At 39.1% G+C, this 26,413-nt stretch overlaps 1 protein-coding gene across 1 annotated transcript in view; it reads right to left on the bottom strand.

Annotated features, from left to right (window-relative positions):
* Positions 1–26,413, bottom strand: part of FAAH2 (fatty acid amide hydrolase 2) — a 243,379-nt gene that overhangs the window by 40,757 nt on the left and 176,209 nt on the right. Inside the window, exons 8-10 of the mRNA XM_063084219.1 lie at positions 15,583–15,702; positions 13,042–13,153; positions 1,758–1,952 (exon numbers count right to left, since the gene is read on the bottom strand). Coding sequence (XP_062940289.1) covers positions 1,758–1,952; positions 13,042–13,153; positions 15,583–15,702 — 427 coding nt within the window. The remainder of the gene's footprint in view (positions 1–1,757; positions 1,953–13,041; positions 13,154–15,582; positions 15,703–26,413) is intronic.

Here is a 26,413-nt window from a genome sequence, read left to right as displayed (position 1 = left end):
GAATGTGATGGAGCTAATATTGAGAAATAAGGTTTATATTCTGCATTTTTATCTTTTAATTCCATTTTTCCACAAACTTTTTGAAGTCCCCTTATATTAGGTACTTGATAAATCACAGCTATTATCTATTATGGATCTTGTATCCATATTACCTGGCACATCACCCGGCAACGGTGAATACTTTGCAAATATGTTTAGGAATAAACTAGAGAGAACAATTGCAATGTTTTGAAAACTTGAAACTGAGGAAAATCCCCTGGAAAAGCTGTATCCAGTAGCTTTTTCTTTGATTTCTCTCCTGAACACTGAAGTATTTTCTCTGTCTTTCGAGCTTTAATAACTAGGTTATTGATGGAGTTTGGATGTGTTGTCCCCTCCAAAACTCATGTGGAAATTTGATCAACAATGTGGCAGTGTTGGAAACTGACTGAGTCATGGGGGCAGATCCCTCATGAATGGATTAGTGCTCTCACTAGGTGGGGGGAGTAATTAGTGGGTTCTCACTCTATTAGTTCCCATGAGAGCTTGCTGTTTGTAGGATCCAGGCACCTCCTCTCTCTCTCTCTCTCTTGCTTCCTCTTGCCATGTGATCTGCTTACCCGCAGGCTGCCTGCTGCTTTCCACCATGAGTAGAAGCAGCTGGAGGCCCATGCCAGATGCAGCTGTTCCAGAATCGTAAGCCAAATAAACCTCTGTTCTTTATAAATTACCCAGTTTCAGGTATATCTGTTATAGTAACACAAAATGGACTAATACAGAAAATTGGAAACTAAAATGGAGCAATTTAGGCAGAAACTTGTTTCACAGACTTAAAAATGTGGGAGATGAGTGACCAAAGCCAAGGATCAGAGTTTAAGGGTGGGAAAAATAAATGATGGGGAAATAAATTATTTGATACCCTTTCCCCAGTCTCCATAACCTTTATGCCAATTACTTTACATGTATTATTTTACTTAATCTTGACAGAACATTGCGAAATACAGATAACCTTGACTTCCTTGATGAAGAAAAAGGTTCAGAAATATTCACCGTCTTGCTCTTGGCTGCACAGGTAGAAAGTGGCAGAGCTATGGATTTGATATTAAATATGTAAAAATTCCAAGTTTAACTGGACCACATTTTTTTACAGTAGGGATGTGTATTTGATGAAGACCCTTCTAACTTCACCTCAGAGAGTAGTGTGGCTCCCTGTAAGAGACCCTAGAGAAATCATAGAAGCTGACCTAGACCATAGCCAGGGATCTTTAGACCTCACATAGCCATGGTCCAGCCACAGCTCTCAAAGCAGTTTAAGCAGTGCACAATAGGCTAAATTGAACTCAGAAGGGATGATAGCTAAGGCCAATAAATGGTCCCTTGGAGAACTATCTTCTGTACTCGAATCTGCTGGAAAGCCACAAATCCTGCAGAAAGGCTAACTTGGCTTTATCACATGTCACAGCAGCCAGGGAAGCCTTTAGATTTAGTGAGATCACACTCTGTGATTGAAGACAAGTCACTGAACCTCCCTGAGGCTCAGTTCTGTAAAATGTGGACATTCATATCCACTTGCAGGGTTCTTGTGGAAAGACCAGGCATTAGCAAAGTATCTTCTACATATGATGTTAGCAACTGTATTCTGGAATTTATTTTCAATTACACAGCATTTTTGCATATGCATGTTTGCAAATTGTGCAACAGTAAAGGAAAATTATGCTTTTCTTGGAAAACTTCTTATTTCTTTAAAATTACAGAATGAAAGAAGTGCAATTAGGTACCTGTGTAAGCAAAGTTGAAAGGCCTTGTTAGAGGAACATGATGCTTGGGAGCCACCGTAGGATGCGAGGGATATAAGAACACACCATCGTCGCCAAGCATCTCCCCAAGCTCTTTACGCAGGCTTTCTTCCACTGCTTTAAACTTTTTGTATTTCTCATTGTCATATTTGAGCTTTTCCTCCAACAAAGCCAGCCCTAGAGAATAATAACACATATATCTAGTTAAGGTAAGAAACTTCATTTTAAATCCTAGTTCTCTTCATCTTTTCTTATTCAGATATAACATGTTCATTATAGAACACTGAGAAGGTAAGAAATTAATGAAAAAGAAAACCTTATAACCCATACATAAGCACTGTTGATCATTTTCTGTTCTTAGAGTTCCTAGCCTCTTCTACAGCATATGGATGATGAGGACTTTTCACATCATTCAAAGCCCATTATAAAACAGTATGGAGGTTCCTCAAAAAACTAAAAATAGAACTACCATATGATCCAGCAATCCCACTACATAGTATTTACCCAAAGGAAATTAGCATACCAAAGAGATATCTGCACCTCCATGTTAATTGCAGTACTATTCACAGAAGCCAGGATATACAATTAACCTAAGTGTCCATTGACAAATGAAAGTATAAAGAAAATGTTGTATATATATACAGTGGAATACTACTTAGCCATAAAAAAAAAATTGAAATGCATGGCAACACGGATGGGCCTGAAAGTCATTACATTAAGTGAAATAAATTAAGAACAGAAAGGTAAATACTGCATGTTCTCATTCATATATTCAAGCTAAAAAATTTGAGCTCATATAAGTAGAGAGTACAATGGTGGTCATTAGAACCTGGAAAGAGTATGAGAGAGGAAGTATAGGGAGAAATTGGTTAATGAATACACAGAGCTAGACAAGAAGGATAACTTCTAGTGTTCTATGGTAGTGCTAGGTTACTGTCTATACTTAACAACAATTTATTGGACATTTTCAGATGGCTAGAAGAGTTCAAATGTTCTCAACACAAAGAAACAATAACTGTTTACAAAAATGGATATGCTAATTACCCTGCTTTGAACACCACATATTGTATGTATGTATAGAAATATCATTCTGTACCCCATAAACATTTACAATAGAAACCCATTCTAGGCATGTTTTACATTATGACTGCATAATATTTTAACTAACTAGCCCATAACTGGGGGACATGTAGACTGCTTTCAGATATTAGATGACACAATAAACTTCTTCATATACAAAACTCTTAACAAACATTATAATAAAATTATATTTTTAGAGGATTCTATCCAAAGTATCTTTGAGTTTTTAGTTATCTCATAAAAATATCACAAATATATTTAATGTATATAAATTTTTCACATTAGTTAAGTACATATTATAAGTACTTCATAAATCTTCAGACATATAGTATTTGCTATGGTCTAAATGTTTGTCCCCTCCAAAGCTTATGTGAGAGCTTGATTCCCAATGTGGCAGTGTTGAAAGGTAGGACTTTTAAGGGGTGATTGGATCATGAGGACTATGCTCTCATGAAGGGATTAATTAATTCATGGAGTAATGGATTAATGGTTAATAGTTTAATGGTTAATGGTTTAAGTGTGGACTGGTGGCTTTATAAAAAGAGCAAGTGAGTATGTAGACAAGTGCTCTTGCCATTCTCACCATGTGATAACCTGCATGATCTAGGGACTCTGCAGGGAGCCCCACCAAGAAGAAGGCCCTCACCTGATGTGCCCCCTGGACCTTGGACTTCCCAGTCTCTAAAACTGTAAAAAACAAACTCAGTTTTCTTATAAATTACCCAGTTTCAGGTATTTTAAGCAATAGAAAACACACTAATCCAATATTCAATATTAAATATTTATGTAAAAAATAAAGTTTACTTATTTCAAAAATAAACTTTATTTTCCCCATTTTGAAAGAAACATAGAAGGCAAATAGAAAATAAGACAAATTTCACAAGGTTAAAGTAGAATAAAAAAACTCACTCAGAAATATAATGGCAGAGGAATATAACTACAAACATGTTATTTACACTTAGTTCATGTACTTTCCTATGCAAATATTACATGTCATATAGTACAGGTCATACTGTATGTAAAATTTACTACTTTTTCCATTCACCATTATAACACACACATTTCCATGTCATTAACAGAGCTTCCCTAAACTTGGCTTTAAATAATTTCATACAAGCCGTGGGCAGCCCTCCACCAGACTGGCAGATGGCAGGAAGCATGCCTGGGGACCCCTACTGATACCACAGTCATCACTGCCATGTGGGTGGTCCATCACAGACACTGCCACAGCCACTTCCACTGGAAGCGTGGCTCACTGACACAGCAGCAGCTGCCACTGCCAACCAGGTGACCCACAGACAACTAGACAGTATTGACACAAGGAGAGTCATCAGTGGAAGCTGGGGAAAGTGGTGAATGAGTGCAGACCCATGACCCACTGGTTCAACTCACAGGGGGTATTATGCTGGCCCCCAAGTTAGAACACTTGGGGGTGGGAGGTATGTGTGCATCCCACACTACTGCCTTGATTCAAGGAGATAAACTTGCAGAACACCTCAAGAGGGCAGAAACCAGGACACCCAAACATCATATGAAAGAAAATCCTAAATATCACCAACCTATTCCCCAACTGCAGGAAGCAAAGACCCAGAAGAAGCCTCTGCCTATAACAAAGAGGAAAGAAATCCCCACCCAGGGCTGCTCATCCAAACTGAGGAGATCCAATATACACCATTGCACCCATCAGGGCCATGGGAAAGTAAGTGTGGTGCCAACAGGCATACCCAGGTTTGCCCATCCCAGCTGAAGAATGACATAGCACCCACAAACTTCACCCAAGAACTGGAGAGCTTGCCAATGCCTGCAACAAACCAACACAGTGTTACTAACCTCAGCAAGCTATCACTAAGTGTCCTAGTGCCTAGGCCATGGAGGCACTTACACACAACTCCAAAAGTGAATATGGCTGAAGTACCCACATGGATACTACACTACTGTCTCTAACCATAAGCAGTACTAAAATACTTTACTCAACGGTCAACTTAAAGCACATCTACATGAGGAAGTCTCTCTCCTCCAGAGTAACAGAAGAAGCAGCTGCACTACCAGATGACCAGACATCAATGTAAACATGCCAGAAATATGAAAAAAAAAGAAAATATGACACCCAAAAAAAAGAACCAATAATTCTCAAGTATTAGAACCCACAGAGTAGGAAACCATTGAAAAGACTGAAAAGGAATTCTGAGTAACAATTTTTAAAAAACTCAATTAGATACAAGACTCAGTTAGAAAACACAATGAAATGAGAAAAAAGTGTCCAGGATATGAAAGCAGAAATTCACAAAGACATTAATACATTAAAAAAGAATGTAGCAGAATTCCTGGAACTGAAGGATTCATTGAATGAAATAAAAAACACAACTGAGAGTTTAAGCAGCAGTTTAGAGCAAACTAAAGAAAGACGTTTTTTGTTGTTGAAGATGATCTTTTAGAAACAAACAAGGAAAACAAAAAAAAAAGTAAAGAAAAAAGAATTTTAAAAAATAAAGAAAATCTACAAGAACTATCAGACAACCTTAAGTGCACAAACATATGAATCATGGGTTTTCAAGAAGGGGAGGATATAGAACAAGGCATTGAAAACCTATTCAATGAAATAATAATGGGAGTCTTTCCAGGTATTGGGAGAGACATGGACTTTCAGATCAAAGAGCGTCAAATATACTCAAACAGATTCAATCTAAAAAGATCTCTTTTGAGACATATTATAGTCAAACTGGCAAAGTTCAAAGACAAAGAGAGAATCCTAAAAGCAGCAGGAGAGAAGCATCAAGTCACCTGTAAGGGAGCCCCTATCAGACTAACAGCAGACTTCTCAACAGAAACTCTACAGGTCAGAAGAAAATGTGATGATAAATTCAAATGACTAAAAGAAAAAAACCTGCCAGCCAATAATACTATACCCAGCAAGGCTATCCTTCAGAAATGAGGAAAGAATAGTGTATTTCCCAGACAAACAAAAACTGTGGGAGTTCACCACAGTACAACTAGCCCTACAAGAAATCCTAAAGGAGGTCATGCACCTGGAATCCAAAATGCAATGAACCCTACCATGAATACAGAAGAAAGAACAAAACCCACTGGTAGAACACAAATGCAAACGAGAAAGAAAAAAGAAACTAAATCTTACTATCTTAAAACACCAATAAATATTGAAGATATATAATAAAAGGGGAAGAATGGAACAAAAGATATTTTCTTATTTATTTTTAAAGATAATTTATTATAAATATATGTGGGGTACAAGGTTGACTTTCACTAGCTGTGTACAATATGTGATGGTCAGATCAGGATAGTTAGCTTACTCACCATTACAACACTTAATCACTCCTTTGTCTGTGAACCGATTTCTCATTAACCCCTGTCCCTCTTCCCCTCTCCTCCCCTTTTCCACCTCTAGTAACCACAGTTCTTTTCTCTCCTTCAAAACGTTCAAAGTATTATTGTGATAGTTGTTTATTTATTTCTCTCTCTCTTTATTTTTTGTTTATTTATGGATTCAGCTCCCACCTATGAATGAAGACGTGGTATTTCTCTTTCTGCCATTGTCTCACTTAGCATAATATTCTCCAGGCTCATCCATGTTGCTGTAAATGGAAGAATTCCATTCCATTATAGTACTCCATTGTGTATGCATATCACATTTCCCTTACCCAGTCATCCATCGATGGACATTTAGGTTTGTTCCATGGCCTAGCTATTTTAAGTAGAGCTGTGATAAACATGGGAGTGTAGGTACCCCTTCAACATGGTGATTTCCAATCCTCTGGATGTATACCCAGTAGTGGGATTGCTGGATCATATGGTAGAATCAACTTAGTGAACATGTCCATATTACCTAAACTCATACACTCATGCAATGCAATCCCCATCAAAATACCAATGACAGTCTTTAAACAAAGAGAAAAAGCAACCCTAATATTCATATGGAAAACAAAACCCATATAGCCAAAGCAATCCTGAGCAAAAAAAGTAAAGCCAGAGGTATGACACTTCCTGACTTCAAACTATATTACAAACCTATAGCATCCCAAACAGCATGGTACTTGCATATAAAACAGACCCATGGACCAATGGAACAGGATAGAGAGCCCAGAAATCAACCCATGTATTTACAGCCAACTGATCATTGACAAGTACACCAAGAACATACAATAGGGGAAAGGACAGCCTCTTCAATAAACTGGATATCCAAGTGTAGAAGAATGAAATGATCTGTATCTCTCATAATACACCAAAATCAACTAAAAATGGATCAATGACTTAAATATAAGACCTGGAACCTTGAAACTCTGAGAAGGAAACATAAGGGAAACATTCCAGGATGTAGGACTGGGCAAAGTCTTTATAAATAAGACCCCAAAAGCACAGACAACAAAAGAAAAGAAAATAAACAAATGGGCCTATATCAAACAAAAGATACTTAAAACATCTAAACAGAAGTGATATAATGACAGGAGTAAGACAATACCTCTCAATAACAACCCTAAATATAAATGGATGAAACTCTCCACTCAAAAGACACAGACTGACAGATTGGATCAAAAAGCTTGACCCAATTATATGCTGTCTTCAAGAGACTCAGCTCACCTATAAAGATGCACGCAGACTAATAGTGAAGGGATGGAAAAAGATATACCATGCCAATGGAAACCGAAAATAACCCAATTCTTATATTGGATGAAATAGACTTGAAACCAAAAACCATAAAAAGAGACAAGGAAGGGGCCAATACAGCAAGAAGACATAACAATCACAAATATATACTCACTGAACACTGGAGCACCCAGGTATATAAAATGAACACTATTAGACCTAAAGAAAGGGATGGACCCCAATATGATAATAGTTGGGGACCTGAGGACCCCTCTTTCAGCATTGGACAGATCATCTAGGCAACACATTAACAGAGAAATGCAGGATTTAAACTACACTTAAGACAAATTGAACTTGGCAGATATCTACAAAACATTTCATCCAACAACTACAGAATATACTCTCTTCTCATCAGCACATGGAACATTCTCCAGGATAGATCACAAATTAGGTCACAAATCAAGTAACAACAACTTTTTAAAAAATTGAAATCATTTTAAGTATCTTTTCAGACAACAGATTAAAACTAGAAATTGATAAGAAGTGAAACTCTGGTAACTGTACAAACACATGGAAATTAAACAACATGTTTCTGAACAACCTAGGAATCCAAGAAGAAGTTAAATATTAAATCAAAAAATTTCTTGAAACTAATGAAAATAAAGACACATCATACCAAAACCTGTGGGATACTGCAAAAGCAGTATTATGAGGGAAGTTTATTATAATAAACACTTACTCAAAAAGGAAAAATACTTCAAATAAACAACCAAATGCTACCCTAAACGGGCAAAAGAGCTGAATAGGAATTTATCAGAGGAGTATATATAAATGGCCAACATAGAAGTGAAAAAATGCTTAATATCACTAAGCATCAGGGAAATTCAAATCAAAGCACATTGAGATATTATCTCACCCAGTTAGACTGGCCCTTATCAACAAGACAGAGAATAACAAAGGCTGGTGAGGATGCAGAGAAGGGAAATCCCCTCTCCATTGCTGGAGGGGATTTATATTAGTGTAGCCATTATGGAAAACAGTATGGAGGTTTCTCAAACAACTGCAGATAGGACTACCATATGATCCAGCAACCTCACTGCTGGGTCTATACCCAATGGTATGGACACCATCATGTTGAAGGGATACCTGCACTCCCATGTTTATCACAGCTCTACTTACAATAGCCAAGAGTTGGAACCGACCTACATGTCTATAGACTAAGGACTGGATAAGGAAAACGTGGTATATATACTCAGTGGAATACTACTCTTGCATAAGAAAGAGTGAAACTCTGCCATTTGCAGAAAAGGGATGAACTTAGAGAAAAATATGTTAAGTGAAATAAGCCAGGCACAGAAAGAGAAAAACCTCATGTCCACACCTACAAGTGGGAACTAAAAGAAATAAAGAAATAAAAAAAGAAAGAAAGATACAATGATCACAATACTTCACTGAAGTTTCAAAAGGAGAGAGTAGAAGAGAGGCCACCAGAGGTGGAAAAGGGGGAGGGGGAAGGGTGTTTAGTGAGAAATTGGTAAAGGGCCACAAAAAATGATTGCAAATTGTAAGGCTGAATATACTAATTATCCTCATTTGAACATCACATATTGCATGCTGGTACTGGCATTTATTCAATGCTTTACCCCATAGATTTGTACAGTCAATTATGTTTCAATTACAAAAAGGAAAAAAATGTAACTAACATTAAAATTCAAGATGAAAAACAGTATGGTACTGGCGTAAAAACAGACACACTGATCAATGGAATAGAATAGAGAATCCAGAAATCAACCCACACACCTACAGCCATCTGTTCTTTGACAAAGGCACCAACAGACTGTCGCTTCAGCAATTGGTGCTGGGATAACTGGATATCAATATGCAGGAGAATGAAACTAGACCCATATCTCTCACCATATATCAAAATCAACTCAAAATGGATTAAAGAATTAAATATACACCCTGAAACAATAAAACTTCTCAAAGAAAACATAGGAGAAACACTTCAGGAAATAGGACTGGGCACAGACTTCATGAATACGACCCCAAAAGCATGGGCAACCAAAGGAAAAATAAACAAATGGGATTATATCAAAGTAAAAAGCTTCCGCACAGCAAAAGAAAGAGTTAACAGAGTGAAAAGACAACCAACAGAGTGGGAGAAAATATTTGCAAAATACACATCTGACAAAGGTTAATAACCAGAATATACAAGGAACTCAAACAACTTTACAACAAAAAAACAAGTAACCCAATTAAAAAACGGGCAAAGGAGCTAAACAGGCATTTCTCAAAGGAAGATATACAAATGACTAACAGACACATGAAAAAATGCTCAACATCACTCAGCATTCGGGAAATGCAAATCAAAGCCACACTGAGATACCATCTCACCCCAGTTAGGATGGCTAATATCCAAAAGACTGTGAATGATAAATGCTGGCGAGGTTGCAGAGAGAAAGGAACTCTCAGACATTGTTGGTGGGACTGCAAAATGGTGCAGCCTCTATGGAAAATGGTATGGAGGTTCCTCAAACAATTGCAGATAAATCTACCATATGACCCAGCTATCCCACTGCTGGGAATATACCCAGAGGAATGGAAATCATCAAGTTGAAGGTATACCTGTTCTCCAATATTCATTGCAGCACTATTATTTACAATAGCTAAGAGTTGGAACCAGCCCAAATGTCCATTATCAGATGAGTGGATATGGAAACTGTGGTATATCTACACAATGGAATACTACTCTGCTATAAATAAAAACGAACAAAATACTGCCATCTGTAACAACATGGATTGACCCAGAGAAAATTATATTAACTGAAATGAGTCAGGCACAGAAAGAGAAATATCACATGTTCTCACTTATTTGTGGGAGCTAAAGATAAGTAAATAAATACACAAATAAAGTGGGGGGTGAGGGAAGAAGACACAACAATCACAATTCCTTGAAGTTGTTATGACAAGCAAACAGATATAAGGTTGTTGGGAGGGAGGGGGAAGGGAGGTTTTGGTAATGGGCCACAATAATCAACCACATTGTATATTGATAAAATAAAATAAAAATAAATAAATAAATGACTGCATACATTTTCATCCTACTTATGCACCATAACAAATTACCTACTCCCCTATTGTTATATGTTTAGGGTGCTTCCAATTTTTTGTTATTGTAAATCTTGCTGTAGTGCACATCTTCGTGAATAAAATTTTGACTATGTTTTATGATATTTTTACCTGGGAAATCTGGCTCGTGGCCAAAAAGTATATATGTGACTTTTCAGGCCCAAACATAGGCAATTACAAAGGCTTTATCTGGCTGGCTTCACAAGGGAAAGTTGCCCTCCCCAAACCAGACATGGTACATAGCCAGTGCATTGCAGTTTCTAAAGGGTTTTTCAGATAAGGACTCAGGCCCCTCTGGCCAGTCATGCTGTCATGCATTTTTTTTTTTTCATTCCTAGCTAACACACCTTTGTTCCTAGGTCTTTTTACCTCAGGCAAAGACCTTCAAGTATCTCTGTCCAGGCCTGGGGGCAGAGAGGGAATACTTGAAAACAAATATCCTCCCTCTGACTCAAGACTCAGGATTTTTCTAATCCTAGTCCCTCTCCTCACCCTGCCCCAACCTCAAGGGCCATTAAATTGCTGAAGCCTTTTGTTCAAGTGTCCTTCAAAGGTGAGAAGGCCCCCATATGTGCTCTGATATACCTGACCCTTGACTGGGGCAGAAGAAAATGAAACAGGGGGCAGTCGGGTATTTTTTCTTTGTCTGTAGACTTCACTGTTACTTCCATTTTGACTTTCTGCTTTATTTGTCTATCTCAATACATGGCAACTCATCTCTCTCTCCAGCTCAGAGAAGCCACAGACATTATTTAGGATGATAAAATATGATTTCATTTGTTTGGATTGAGCTGGCATCAGATAACTCAGAAGTTGGTTAAGAACCTGATGTCAGTACACCACTTTACTTGAATTTTTATGGACAAACACAAGAAAGAGAATATTAGTGACTAGATTCTTTTCAAGGAAAGTAACTCTGACAAATATCTGGCATATGAGTGCTTTGAATGCTTATTGTCTTTAGAAGTATTTTCCTAATGCTATCAGGGTACCAAAACTGTGGGATACTGAATAGCAAGCTGACAAAGTCCTTGTTGTTATAGGGTACAAGCCAGCAAAACTGACTTCCCGTTTTTCCTAATTTCTCCTTCTGAGGTCTGACCTTTGATTAAACCCAGGACCCTGAGTCTTTGTAAAATAGGAACTGATGCTATTATTTGGCTGATAAGCAGTTAGCCATGAACCCTCAAGTGCTGTGACAACAGAAAATGTTCTATAAACAGCTTTGTATCAGACATGTCTGACTTAATCAGTACAATCTATTATTTTACTGGTTTATAAAAAGGAACCTCAATAAACTAGGGTGCCTTACAGGTCATCAGCCTGTATGGTCCTCCTGATCCCATAAGTGTGTCTCTTCATTCCCCACTGCCTCCCCTCAGGTACTGGTCAACAACACAAAACCATTGAAATCATTATAGAGAACTTTCTCTATTATAATATCTCATCAGTAGTGTTATGTGATAATGACAATAATGAATACAGCTTCCAATTATTATGTCTTTACTATATTCCAAGATCTATGTTTATATCTTCATTGATAAATTAGTTTACATGCATGGTTGGGTTGTATCTTAACTGCTTTAGACAAATAACTTATTTAGCTGGCAAAACCATGCATGGAAGTACATATTGTTTAATCCACTCAACCACATAGGCAGCAAATACTTTTATTAATCTTATTTTATAGATGAGAAAAATAAACCACTGACAATAAAAACAACTGAATGAAGGTCAAGCAAGCCAATATCTGGAAAATCTAAGATTAAACCCTAGTTTGGACTCAGTCTATTAAACTGAAGCTTCAGTTTCTCACTATAGAAGAAAAACAATAACTACACTATCAGATTCTTTTGAATGTTTAAAGGGATGACTCATGCAAAGTTACCAAACGTCCAACATCTGGCACTCAGGCCCTAAATGAGCATTTTTTACTATAACAGCAATCATCAATTCTGCAACAGGTGTCCATAATCATGCTAATTTGGTGAGCTGCTTGAACCAAAATTACTTACAATAATTACCATTTTGATAGATTAATCTATCAACATATCCTTGAATATGCCTATTCCTAAAGTTAAATATATTGTTCAAAATTTATACTTAAATATTGAGATATAATATATGACACAGAAAACATCATAGGCTTTTGAGTTTATAAGACCAGTGTTTAAAGAGTGCATCTTAACTTGGTAGTGATGTAATCTTGCTGAATTATGGTTTCTAATCCTATAAAATGGGCATCGTAATACACTGTAAATCGATAGAATGAAGTGCATAGGACAGTGCTTGGTACCTAGTGAAAGATCAGTATATGGTGGGTACTGATTCATTTATTCATATGTTGCAGCTTTCCTCAAAGTATTGGGAGTAGTTCTTATTAGGATACTTGTGGCAGAATGTTCTTCCCTCCCCCAAAGACATCAAACTAGTCTTGGAGAGAAGATGATCTACATACCAATGGAAGGGATGGTGTACACTGACAGACCCAGGCACCATTTGATCAGTTCCCACAGAGGGTTGATAGGTTTCCCATGGTCACGAAGCAAATCCACAAATTTCACAGGTTCCTGAGATTTAAGATAAGGAAGAAAATACAAGAGTATTTTCTCAAAAAAAAAATATTATTAAGGCCAAAATATGTATAGAAATTTTTACAGCAACATTATTCATATCAGACAAATGCCAATCAATTGATGAATGGATAAGTAAATTACACAAGAAAACAAAGAACCAATATATGGTAAAATATCAATAAAACTTGAAACATTATGTTAAATAAAAGAAGCCAATAACAAAACAACACAAAATGTATGATTCCAATTGCATGAAATGTCCAGAACAAGCAAGTCTATGGAGATAGAAAGTAGATTAGTGGCTGCTTAAGGCTGAGGGGGCTGGAGAGATTGGAGAATGACTGCTAAGTTTGAGGTCTCATTAGCAGTCAATCTTGGGGTGATGAAAAATGTTCTAAAATTGTGGTGAGGCTTACAAAACTGTGAATATAGTAAAAGACACTGAATTGCATGCTTTAAGTGGGTGAATTGCATGGTATGTGAATTATAACTTAATTAACCTGTTATTATAAAGCAGCTACCCCGAGTGGATCATTATACAACATATTCATGTATTGAAAAAACACACTCTACCTATAATATGTACAATTAAAAATAAATTTTTAAAAAGAATGGTTCAGAAAATGGCTGCATTCCTTTTCCATATTAAAGGCCTCAAGTACCAACCACACAATGTTTCTGTTCCTAATGGATGATTATTAGTGAGCAACATGGTAAAGTGGTTATGACCAATAGCTCTGAGTAAGGCATCATAACTCAAGGTAACAGGAGAACATCTTTTCCCCCACTTTTTTTTTTCAGGTTTTTATTTTCAGGACCAATTTTAACAATCAGCATTTATGTTAAGAGTACCTCCAAATTACAACAGAGTATATGCTAGAAGTGGACTCACAATAAACTTTTTTGTTAGTAATTTTTGCTTTAGTTTTGATTATGAAAATACATATCAGACCCAAATATACTCAGGTTGTAAATTTACATGAATTTCCTGTTCTGGGAGATTTCCAAGGTGTATATATAAAAGAAACTGGCTATTTTTAAAAGGTAAGGATAGTGACTATTTTCCTTAAGTTAGAAAGGAATCATTTGAGTTCTTCCTTATTGAAGAGCTACTCTATGTCAGGCACTTTAAAAGTAATATTCTTAATCCACAATAATCCTGTAACATATGTATCAATAGTCTCACTGCACATATGAGTACTTAGTGGAATAGAAAATTAACTTGCCCAAGATGACAAAGCCAGGAAGTGGACTGCTATTTGAATTTGGGTCTGTCACACTCTAACAAACACATTCCTACTAGCCAGTATATGCACAAAAGTTGAAAGACCAGAAAATAAATTTCCTACTTCTTCATAATTTCAAACTTATCTTATTATTTAAGGATTTTGTGTTTAAAATCCTCAAGAAGCCTGAAGAAAGCAAGGTATAAAGCAAGCATCTTTCACACGTACCCATGTCTGCTTCCACCCTTAGCAGATATAAACAGGAGGTGGGAAATACGTAAGAGAAAGGCAGATAGCTGCAGGTGTGTTTCTTAAAAAAACCTCTCAGAGGGAAGATAAAGCTGGAGCTTGAGATTGGAGTTACCTAGTCACTTATTGCTTTATTGAAACCTGAATACTCTTAGTATCCAGCATAAGATATACTGGAATAAAACTCACACCTCTTTCCCCATGTTTGTGCCATGCTTTCTCTCTCGCCTGGGATAACATTTATTGCTTCTCTACCTCGTTAAGGCCTCCAAATCATTCAAGAGTTAAGGGATAGGAACTCATCCACCAAGAACACTTCAGTGACTTCGATATAGGCCCAAGCTCTGCGATCACACAACCATATATGCTTATACCAGCATAGCACTTACCAAACTGTGTTTTCTTTAGATAGTTTACACGTTTCCTTATTTTTCTTGTGCGTGTATTTTTACTGTATCTCTAATGTATGGTGCCTTCAGTTGAATGTCCCCCCAAAATTTAGTCCCCACTGTGACAGTGCAAAGAGGGTGGGAAATCCTATTATGGTAATTGAAAGATGGCGCCTTGAACAGGTGATTGATTGTAGGACCATGCCATACTGAATGGAATAATAATGGTGGTCAGGGGTGTGGTTCTGAGGGCTTCAAAAGGAGAGCACACAAAGAGTCTCTCTCTCTCTGGTCTGCCATTTTTTTTTTTTTTTTGCCATGTGAGACCCCTGCATTGCTGTGAATCTACCACCAAGGAAAACCCTCACCAGGTGTGTTCCCTGGATTTTGGACTTCCTAGCCTCTGAAACTGTAAATAATTCATTATGTTTTCTTTATAAATCACCCAGTTCCTGGCATTTTGTTATAAGCAACAGAAACAGACTAATAAATATGGCCCATAATAGAATCTCAGTAAATGTTTATAAAAAGAAAGAAGGAAGGAAAGAAGTGAACATACCTTCCCATCATGTCCCTTTGCTGACATCATTGTGATCCACAATTGAAAAGAATACTTCATTTGCTTCAGTTTAACATGTTGTACTGAGGCTCCTAGCACAGTTTTAAGGTGAGTCACAACCTTTGAAAATAAAGATATAAAAATAGACAAATATGATGAGAAAAGAGATCCCAGCCAGTGGAGAATGATGTCAAGATGCCAAACTAGGAAGCTCCAGACCCTTTTTACTCTAAGGAAATAACAAAATATAACAGCATGTAAACCAAAGTAGCTTTGTGAGAACTCTAGAAACCAGTTAAGTAAGTGCAGCAACCAAGCCACATGCCTAAAAAAGAAAGAACACACTCAAAATGCTAGGAAATTTCATGGCATTTTGCTTGCCCTTGTCCCACTGCCTCCCTGACAGTGCAGAGTAGTTGGGAAGAAGCCAGCCAATTATCAGCTCCTCCCTCAGGATGGAAGGAAAACAGTAGAACTTGCTTGTGAAGTTTTGGCTGGTCTCAGGACATCCTGAGAGACTGGTTACTGTATTTCCTGACTTAGAGCACTGAGAGGAATGGTGGCATAGATTGGACAGTAGGTTGGAGGCTGCATAAAGTGATGGAGGAAGTTGTGCCATGAGTGAGCAGCAGGGTTACTGTAGACCTGTAAGTGCTTGTGGGCAAGATATTACAGGCAGAGAAATAAAATACAACAACTAAAGCCCTATGAAGAAGCAAGGGGGAGTTGTTGCTGACTATCATCAGGACTCACCACACCGCCTTTTTTGCTTCTAGGCCTGTAACTAGATTCAAGTTCTGGCAGGTCCCTAATGATGAGATAGAAAATGCGACCCATGAGGAGGTGCAATAAACTCCAAAAGAATGATACGATTTTTCCAATTTATAAAGACAGTAATTCAGGGACCATGCATGGGAATGGATATTAAAAGTGTTGGATAATAGTGGAAGATAAGGTTGGAACAGACCAAATTTATTAATACGGGCCCACCAAGGAGAGATTCTGGATTTAATATTGCAGCTCAAGGGGTCAGAAAAATCTCTAAAAAGCTGAAAGAAACATGGACAAAAAAGTGTTCCACACTAAATAAAGTTAAAAATCCAGTTCTATCTTATTATATTGCAGAGGAAGGGATCAAAAGACTTAGGGAGATTTATCATTTAAGACCTGTTAACCCACTTTGGATGGGTCTAGAGAGCAAGTTTTCATCACAATTCTGAGAAATAAATTTTTTTGGGTAGCTCCAGCATTTTTGAAGATCTCTGTGATAACTTTTCTCTGTAGGTCAGCGACTACTGGGCAGGGAAAGGAAGGTGCTGTTATTGAATTGGAAACTCTAAGTTTGATGGGGACAATTGGATTCTCAGATGGCAGGGGCCAAGTGGCAGCACTTAATTGACAAGGGCTAGGTGAGCATGGTTACTGTAATAGAACAGTCCAAGCAGCAATTAGAATAATCTGACTCATACAAGCCTGTGGCATTGGTTAGTTGATCATGTTCCTAGTGAGGTAGATGAGAAGTCCTTTAAATTCTTACTAAGTCTGTATAAGCAGAAGAGCCCTTGGCCAATTGAACAAAAGTCTAAATTGTATCATAAAAACATGATTATAGCCCCTCAATTGATTCCTAGATTTTGAGCCAGTTTATAGACTCAAAACCCCTTGATTGAAGGGTAAGATGGGTCCCCTGAGGGAAAGATTCCACTATACTGCCAAGAATGTATATTGTTAATCTTTCTCACAGTATTCCCCATAGGGACCTACAGCCTTTTACTAGGAATAGGAAAAAAAAGTTATCTAAAATTGGGTGGATTATTAGACATCGACTCTGAACCGACATTAAGGTCAGAGGTCTCATAATATCATTACAGTCTACCAGCCAGAATAGGAACTTATGGAAGTCAGGTAATCAATGAAGTTTTAGTTCAGGTCCATCTCACAGTGGGTTCGCTGAGTCCCTAAACCCACCTTATGGTTATTTCACCAGTTATGGACTGCATAATTTGAATAGACATACGCAGCACCTGGCAGAATCTCAACATTGATTCCCTGACCTGTGGACCAAAAGCTACTGTGGTCAAAAAGGCCAAATAGAAGCCACTAGAACTGCCTTTACCTAAACAAATAAAAAAATAAACCAAAAGCAATACCACATTCCTGGAGGGGTTCCCACCATCAAGATCTTGAAGGATGCAGGGGTGGTTATCCCCACCATATCCCTATTCAACTCAGCTATTTGGCCTGTGCAGAAAATAGATGGATCTTGGAGAATGACAGTGAATTATTGTAAGTTTGATCAAGTGGTAATTTCAAACACAGCTACTATACTAGATGTGGATTTACTTTCTGAGAAAATTAACACTTCCCCTGGAACTTGGTATTCAGCTATTGACTGACAATATTTTTTTTCTCTATACATGTTAGTAAAGACAGCCAGAAGCAGTTTTCTTTCAGCTGGCAAGGCCAGAAATACATCTTTACTGTCCTACCTTATGGGTGTATTAACTGTCCAGCTCTTTGCCACACTTTAAGTTTCAGGAACTTTGATTGCCTTTTTTTTTTTTTTTCTAAAAGACATCACACCTATTCATTACATGAATGACATAATGCTCATTGGACTTAGTAGGCAAGAAGTAGCAACTACTATAGGTTTATTGGAAAAACACTGCATGTCAGACAGTGGAAAATAAATCTGACAAAAAATCAGAAAACTTTCATTTCAGTGAAAGTTCTAAGGCTCCAGTGGTGTGATCAGGTCAAGATATCAATTGTAAGGTAAAGAATATGTTGTTGAATCTGGCCCCTCCTACAATAAAAAATGAGGCACAATGCATGTTGGGCCTTTTAAGTTTTGGAGGCAACATATTCCTCATTTGTGTGTGATACTCTGGCTCATGTACCAAGTGAACTCAAAAGTAGCTAGTTTTGAGTGAGGCCCAAGAGAAGGCTTTTCAACAGCTCCAGGCTGCCATTTAACCTGTTCTGCCACTTGGCTAATATCACCCAGCAAGATCCGATGGTGACTGAAGTGTCAGTGGGATCCAGGGATACTGTTTAGCTTGTCCCTTACAGGTGGATCACAGTGAATGCCCTTAGTATTTTGGAGCAAAGTCCTGCCATCCTGTGCTGATGACTACTTCCCTTTTTTGAGAAACAGTTTCTGACCTTAAGAGAAACTAAGTGCTTAACCATGGGCCACCAAGTTACCACACAACCTGAGCTAACCATCATGAACTGGGGGTTGTCTGAACCAACCCATACAGGTGGGTGTGTGCACAGCAGCACTCTATCATCAAATGAAAAGGGCATACAGAAGACTGGGCTGAGATATGCCCTGAAGGCACAAATAAGTTACATAAAGAGGTGGCCCAATTGCCCATAGTCCCTAATCCAGCTATGCTACCTTCTTTCTTTGAGTCTGAACCTATGGCCTCATGAAAAGTTTCCCACAAATCAGTTTACAGAGGAAGAAAGGAAAAGCGCTTTGGGGTCTGTTTTAGTAGTGCTTCTGCACAATATGCAGGCACTACCTAAAGGGGAATGCTGCAGTACTACAACCCCTTTCCTTAGGACATCCCTGAAAGACAGTGGTGAAGAGAATTTCTCCCCATTGGTAGAATTTTACACAGTGCACATAGACATTAATTTTACTTGGAAGGAGAAGTAGCCATACATGCAATTTTGTATGATTTCATGGGCTGTGTACAAATACTTGGCTAGTTGCTCAGGGACTTGGAAGGAACCAGATTAGATAATTAGTGATGCTGACATATTGGAAATACACATGTGAACAGATCTCTCTGTATAGGTAAAAATACAAAGATATTTGTGTACCAAGTGAATGCTCACCAAGGGAAGAGCTAGGCAGAGGAGGATTTTAATAATCAAGTGGACAGAATGACCCATTCTGTGAATAACAGATGGTCTCTTTCAACAGCCACCCATCATTGCCTAATGAGCTCATGAACAAAATGACTATGGTGGCAATGATGGAGGTTATGCATGTGCTCAGCAACATGGGCCCCTCACCAAGGGTGACCTGGCAATGGTCACTGCTGAATGATCAATTTGCCTGCAGCAGAGACCAATGCCAAGTCCCCAACATGGCACCACCCTTTAGAGTGATCACACAGCTACCTGGTGGCACGTAGCTTATGTTGGATCACATTCATCATGGGAAAGGCAGCATTTTGTTCTTACTAGCCTAAAAACTTAGTTTGGATATATATTTACCTTTCCTGCACACAATTCTCCTGCCCAAATTATCATGCATGGACTTACAGACTGCCTTATCCACCACCATGATTTTTTGCATAGCAATGCTTCTCATCAACTCATTCACAGCAAGTGAAGTGTGGCAATGAATCCATGCTCAAGGAATTCACTGGTATTAGAATATTCCCCACAGCTGTGGACTGAATTCTGAATGTGTTCTCTCTACTACGCCCCTCAAAGAAAAATTAATATATTGAAGCCCTAACTCCTAATGCAATTTTATCTGGAGTCAAGTTATTTAATGTTAAATGAGATCATATGGGTGGAGCTCTAATATGATAGGACTGTGGCCTTATAAGAAGAGAAAGATCTCTCTCTCTCTCTCTCTCTCTCTCTCCTCTCTCTCTCTCTCTCCTCTCTCTCTCTCCTCTCTCTCCCCTCTCTCTCTCTCTCTCCTCTCTCTCTCTCTCTCCTCTCTCTCTCTCTCTCTCTCTCTCTCTGTCTCTGTCTCTCTGTCATATTAGGATATAAAAAGAACATAGCCATCTGCAACCCAGGAAATGAGCCCTTATCAGAATCTGACCATGCTGGTACCCTGACATCAGACTTCCAGCCCCCAGAACTACAAGAAAATAAATTTCTGTTGTGTAAGTAAGCCAGTTTACGGTATTATGCTGTGGCAGTCTGACCTGACTAATACATCTACCATCCTGAAGCAGTTGACTTGACAGACCAGTGGAGTGGCCTTTTGAAAACTAAGTTACATTGCTAGATAGGTGGCAAGACATTGCAGAGCTGGGGCAAGATTTCTAGAAGGTTGTATAAGCATACAACATATGTTGTTGTTTCTCCCATAGTCAGGATTGATTGTTTCAGTAATCAAGGGCTGGAAAAGTAAGTGGCACCACTCACTACTGGTTCTAGTGATACACTAGCATAATTTTTATTTCTTGTCCTGTTACTTTGTTCCATGTGGGCCTACAGGTTTTAGGTCCAAAGGGAAAGATACTTTCACAAGGAAATATGACAATGATTCTACTGAACTGGAAGTTAAGGCACCAAACTGCTACCTAGCCACTTTGCGCTTCTCATGCCTCTGAATCAACAGGCAAAGGAGAGAATGACTCTGCTGACTGGAGTGAATGGCCCTGATTACCAAGGAGACAATATGGCAGAATGGGAGTTTGTAGCTCTCATCTTCCATAAAAACAACAATTTTGGCCAACCACAGCTATATAAGAACATTTTTGTAAGAGTCCTTGGTTCTAGTTTAGCTCCAGAACCCCGGTGGAACAAAAAAATCTTAGTGGACACATTGAAGAGTGCAATAATAGCAATTTCACATTATCTGTATCACCCCTACCCCAAAGCAGCACAGCTTGGTATCAAGACAGGTCCAAGAAAAAATCAGCTTCATCCACAGGGGAAAGTGATAAAAAAGTGAGCACCCCGCTCCCCCACCTTAGCAGGATGCTGCCCAGGAGACCAACTTACAGCTTGCCTCACCCAAACAACTGATGAGATCAGTATAGCTGAATTGTCTGAAGAAAACTAAGAGCAAAAGTAGGGGGAGGGTGCAGATAGCAACCAGCATGAAGTACACAACAGCCAGTTGTGGATTCTATTTACCAGTTCGTGGTAAAAATTCACCATTCCACCAAGAGAATTTCCCATGAACCCTGCTAGATGACTCAGCTGAGGACTTCCTAACCAGCCAATGTGTGCCCCAGCACACCACATGCCCTGTCCCCTACCATGGACAGCACTCCATACATCTTTGTGCATGGCTTACATGAGCTCCCATAGACAACATATGGATTTTAACACCAGGAGATAATCTTAAAAGGTAGATAAAATCTGCTCAATTGGTAGATGGTGTACAGACTTAAACATCTCAGGAAACACGCCCAGGAAAAAATAAATGGGAGGCTGTTACCACCAGGTCTGGCTTTGAAGCACTGAGAGGACGTAAACAATATTAAGACATGCCCCCTAAGAGGGAACATGTGGAGTGGAGCAGACTCATCCATAGAAAATGTCTGAGAGATCTCCAGAATCTTAAGAGAACTCACTTGTGAAGATCTATTTCTCTCAAAGCCAGTCAATAAATACTAGAAAAAAAAAATGACTGCATTTTAAACTGTGCATATAGCAACATAAGTTTTCAAGGAACATAAAAAGTCTAGGAAATATGATACCACCAAAGGAACACAGTAAAGCTCCAGTGGCTGAAGCCAAAGACATGTAGACCCATGAATTGTTTGACAAAAAACTCACAATTATCTAAAAGTAGCTCAGTGAGCTGCAAAAGAACATAGACACAACTAAACAAATTCAGAAAAAAATAATAAATGAACAAAATGAGAACTACAACAAGATATAGAAAGCATAAAATATAAAAGAACCAAAGAGAAATTCTGGAGGTGCAGTATACAATGTCTGAACTGAAAAATCAAACAGACAACATCAACAGAAGACTCAAAGAAACAGAAGAATCAGCAAACTTAAGCACAAATTATGTGAAATTATCCTGTCATGGGATCAAAAATAAAAAAGTTTTTTGAGGGCCGGTCCGTGGCTCACTTTGGAGAGTGTGGTGCTGATAACACCAAGGCCATGGGTTCAGATCCGTATATATGGATGGCTGGTTAGCTCACTGGGTGAGCGTGGTGCTGACAACACCAAGTCAAGGGTTAAGATCTCCTTACCAGTCATCTTTAAAAAAAAAAAAAAGTTTTTTGAAAACTAATAAAGCCTATGAACATATGGGACACCACCAAGTTTACCAATACTTGTATTATGGAGGTCATAGAAGTAGTGTAGAAAGAGAAAGGGGAAAACAGCTTATTCAAAGAAATAATGACAGAAATCTTTCCAAATCTGCAAAGGGAAATTAACTTCAAGATCCAGGAAACCCAGAAAACTCCAAATAAATTAAGCATAAAAAGGTGTTTTCACTGAGACACATTATAATTAAATTGTTAAAAGTCAAAGACAAAGAGAATTTGGAAAGGAGCAAGAAAAAAAGCAACTTTTCACAACAAGGAAACCTCCATAATACTTTCAGTGAACTTTTCAGCAGATAACGTTCAGACCAAATAGAGTGAGATTACATATTCAAATAAAGAAAAAATTGCCAACTGAGAATACTAAACTCAGAAAGACTTTCCTTCAAAAATGAGGAGAGATAGTGACTTTCCCATAGTAACAGAATACAGAATAATAGCTGAGATAGCTCTAAAACACTAGAATTGTCTTAAAAAGCACTAAAGAAAGGTCTTTAAGCTGAAACAAAAGAATATTAATTAGTAACATAGAAACATATGAAAGTATAAAACTCAGTTAAGGTAAAAATATAGTCAAATTCAAAATATTCTAATATTGTAATGGTGGCACATAAATCACTTTTAACTGCAGTACAAAAATTAACATATAAAATTATTACAAATAAGTATAGTTACAATAACTTGTTCATTGATACAGAATATAAAAATATATAAATTGTGACATCAGTAACATAAAATGTGAAGATAGGAGCAGTAGAAGAGCAGTTTCTGAATGTGATTAAGAGAAATTTGTTATCAACTAAGACTGTTATAATGGTGATTATATATAATCACAAAGAAAAACAAACCTTTAGTAGATACATAGAATATAAAGAAAAAATTGCTAGTTGTTTGGCAAGATGGTTAACTAGAGGTAGCCAGCTCTCACTTGTAATGCAAAGAAAGTCTAAAGGGACAAGTAGATAGTCATCTGTAGAATAGAGTGTCTAGGAGAAAAAAATGGAATCTAGCAAAATGGTGAGAAAGATCACCCAAGATCTACAAACTCAACACATCAACATAGAAAAACAAAGGAAACACCTGACTGAGAAAAGTGCAGAGACTGGAGAGATCCCACACTGCAGAAACAAGGTCAGTGGGGGGTGCTGAAGTCAGCACTCCAAACACAGACACTTGCAATTCAAGCTACAAAGTACACATGGCCATCGTGGGCAGTGAGCCTACCATGGGGAGCATCAGGAGCTCACACAGCTGCATTTTTCCAAAGGGGGAGTACATGCCGAGTCTCCCCATCCCCACTCAGTCCCAGGATGCTGCTGGATGTCAACATTTTGAGATAGAATCCAGGATACAGAGACCCACCCAATTCTATTGAGCCTTCCAGAGTCCCCACCCTGACACAGAGGGGGCACCCAGGTGTATGCAGTCCTGCACATCTTTGGGAAAGTAGCCTAGATCCACACCCACCTCTACCCCAGGAACTCAGTGTACCAACCAAATCAAAAAGTATGCCAGAGCATCCCACCCCAGAAGAGAGGGAGTGGGGAGTGAGCCAACTCCTCCTGGGTGTATGCCGTTCTGCGTGTCTCTGCTAAACTTGCCTAGATACATGCCCACCTCGCTCAGGAACTCAGAGGCCTGTCCAACTCAGCAAGCCTGATGGAATATCCTGCCCTAGCAGAGTGGGTGCTGAGAGTGTGCCAGCTCCTCCAGGGTGCAAAAAATACTGCATTTCTGGTAAAGTTGCCTAAATCCACATACTCTAGCAGGGAAGCCTTAGCCTGTCCACCTCACCCAGGGACACAGAGAAGTGCTCCAGCACTTGTCCCAGGGGTGTGCAACCTACCTAGTACCCTGGCAACCCTTAGGAGAGTAAAAGCCCATTGCAATACCTATCCCAGAAGTCAAAGCCCTAATGGTGACCCCAGCCAACACTCTACAGTGTGACTCACTTCAGATTAGGAAGCACCAGACATATCAGCATACCCCCAAGGTACGTGAGACCCTGCTAATGGCCATAACAATGATGCTCAGTGTCAACCACCCCAACAAGAAACTGCTGAGGGATCCACTGAAAAGGATACCAAGACACCCATAGACAAATCCAAGATTGAATACAGTTGAAGAACAAATCCAAGATTGAATACATGAAGACTACACTATCATACTTACCAAGAACCAAATCTAAAACACACAACCCGACAGACCATATAGGACACTTTGATAGGTAAGAGATTTTCCCTTCAAAAACTTCTCCAAAAATATGAAGCAACTGCCCCACGAGATGCCCAAACATCAATGCAGAGATATGAGAAACATGAGCAAACTAGGAAACATGACATCCCCAAAGGAGGACAATAATCCTCCAGTATCAGACCCCAAGCAGCAGGAAATCTGTGAAATGCCTTAAGAAGAATTCCAAATGGTAATCTTAAGGACACTAAACATGATGAAAGAAAATATAGAAATCACAATGAAGTTATAAAAACCACCCAATACCTGAAGGAGAAATTTAACAAAGAGATACATATCATAAAAAGAACCAAACAGAGAGTTCCGGTCAAGATGTTGGAATAGATTGTTCCCAGTGTTACTCTCTCCCACAAATTAACCAATTTCCAACTACAAAAATGTAACATCAGCCAAGCTGGGGCTGCAGGAGCTCAGGGGAAGAGGAGGAGAGACCTACAGAGTTCATGAAGCCAGCATAAACCATGATGAAAGAAAGAAAAAACTGCTCTGAGTGCTTCAGGCTGCTGCTGCTTTAAGCTTGGAGCTGATAAGCGCATGGAGCAGGAGCCTGCAGAAGCCACAGCTGTGCCCTTCAGATGGAGTTACTTGGAGGCAGCAGGGGGGAAGAGGGCCTTGGCGGCCCCCAGAACAGCAAGACCACTAATAGGGTTCCCGTGGACCCAATCAGGAGCAAGGAGCCAGAACAACTGAAAAAAGGGAGCCGTTCAGAGGCCAGTGAGTCATCACAAGGCACCGGTGGAGGGCCCGTCCCATGGGAAGTGTTTGGAGATGGGGCCACCGGGAGAACACTGGGGCACAGCAAGGACAGATGACCTGTCCCCCAATCAGTGCAGGACCACTGAGAGGAGACTGGTTGGGAATGAAGAATTGCATGGGGTGCAGTTTGATGAAAAAACTCAGGCCGAGATCAGAGTTTCTACACAACGCAGATCCACTGGGTCTCTGGAGAGCCAGAAGCACCTATAAGGTTAACCCTTATACCCTGAGCTGCACAAAAAGCCTTCCCTAGGGAAACAGCAGCAAAGCAGCAATTTAGCTAAACCACACGGCTCATGCACTGGTTCCCACAGGAAGTTCCCCGGTTTCAGAAGTAAGCAAAGGACAAAAAATTAGTTCTAGCCCAGGCACACCAGCAGCACGTTGGGGCCTTCCTGGGAACTTCCAGGGCTTGGAGCTGGGAACTGGACCCCCCCTCCCACAACCAGGCTCACCATGCCAGTAACTTGGGGTGGGCCCAGGGATCCAAGGCATGGAGCCAGAGACCAGACACATCACACAACCAGGCACACCACCAGCACCAAGGAGCATGCCAAAAACATCACCTGCATGTGTGTGGTCCACCACAGCAACCACAATAACCATGGCTGACACAAAAGTGGCTAGACCTCACAACCACCATGCAGATGGTCCACCAACCACTGGAGTGCATTGACACAAGGAGAGTCACCAGCAGAGATAAAGAAGAGGATGCCTCTCTTCACAAAGCCCATTTCAGAGTGACAGAAGAAGCATCTGCTCTTTGATAATATTGGGGGACCTGATCACACCTCTCAGCATTAGACAGATCATCTAGGCAA

The sequence above is a fragment of the Cynocephalus volans genome, chromosome X, assembly GCF_027409185.1.
Source record: "Cynocephalus volans isolate mCynVol1 chromosome X, mCynVol1.pri, whole genome shotgun sequence".
NCBI classification, from domain to species: Eukaryota; Metazoa; Chordata; class Mammalia; order Dermoptera; family Cynocephalidae; genus Cynocephalus; species Cynocephalus volans.
This window is presented reverse-complemented; position numbering and strand designations above follow the sequence as displayed.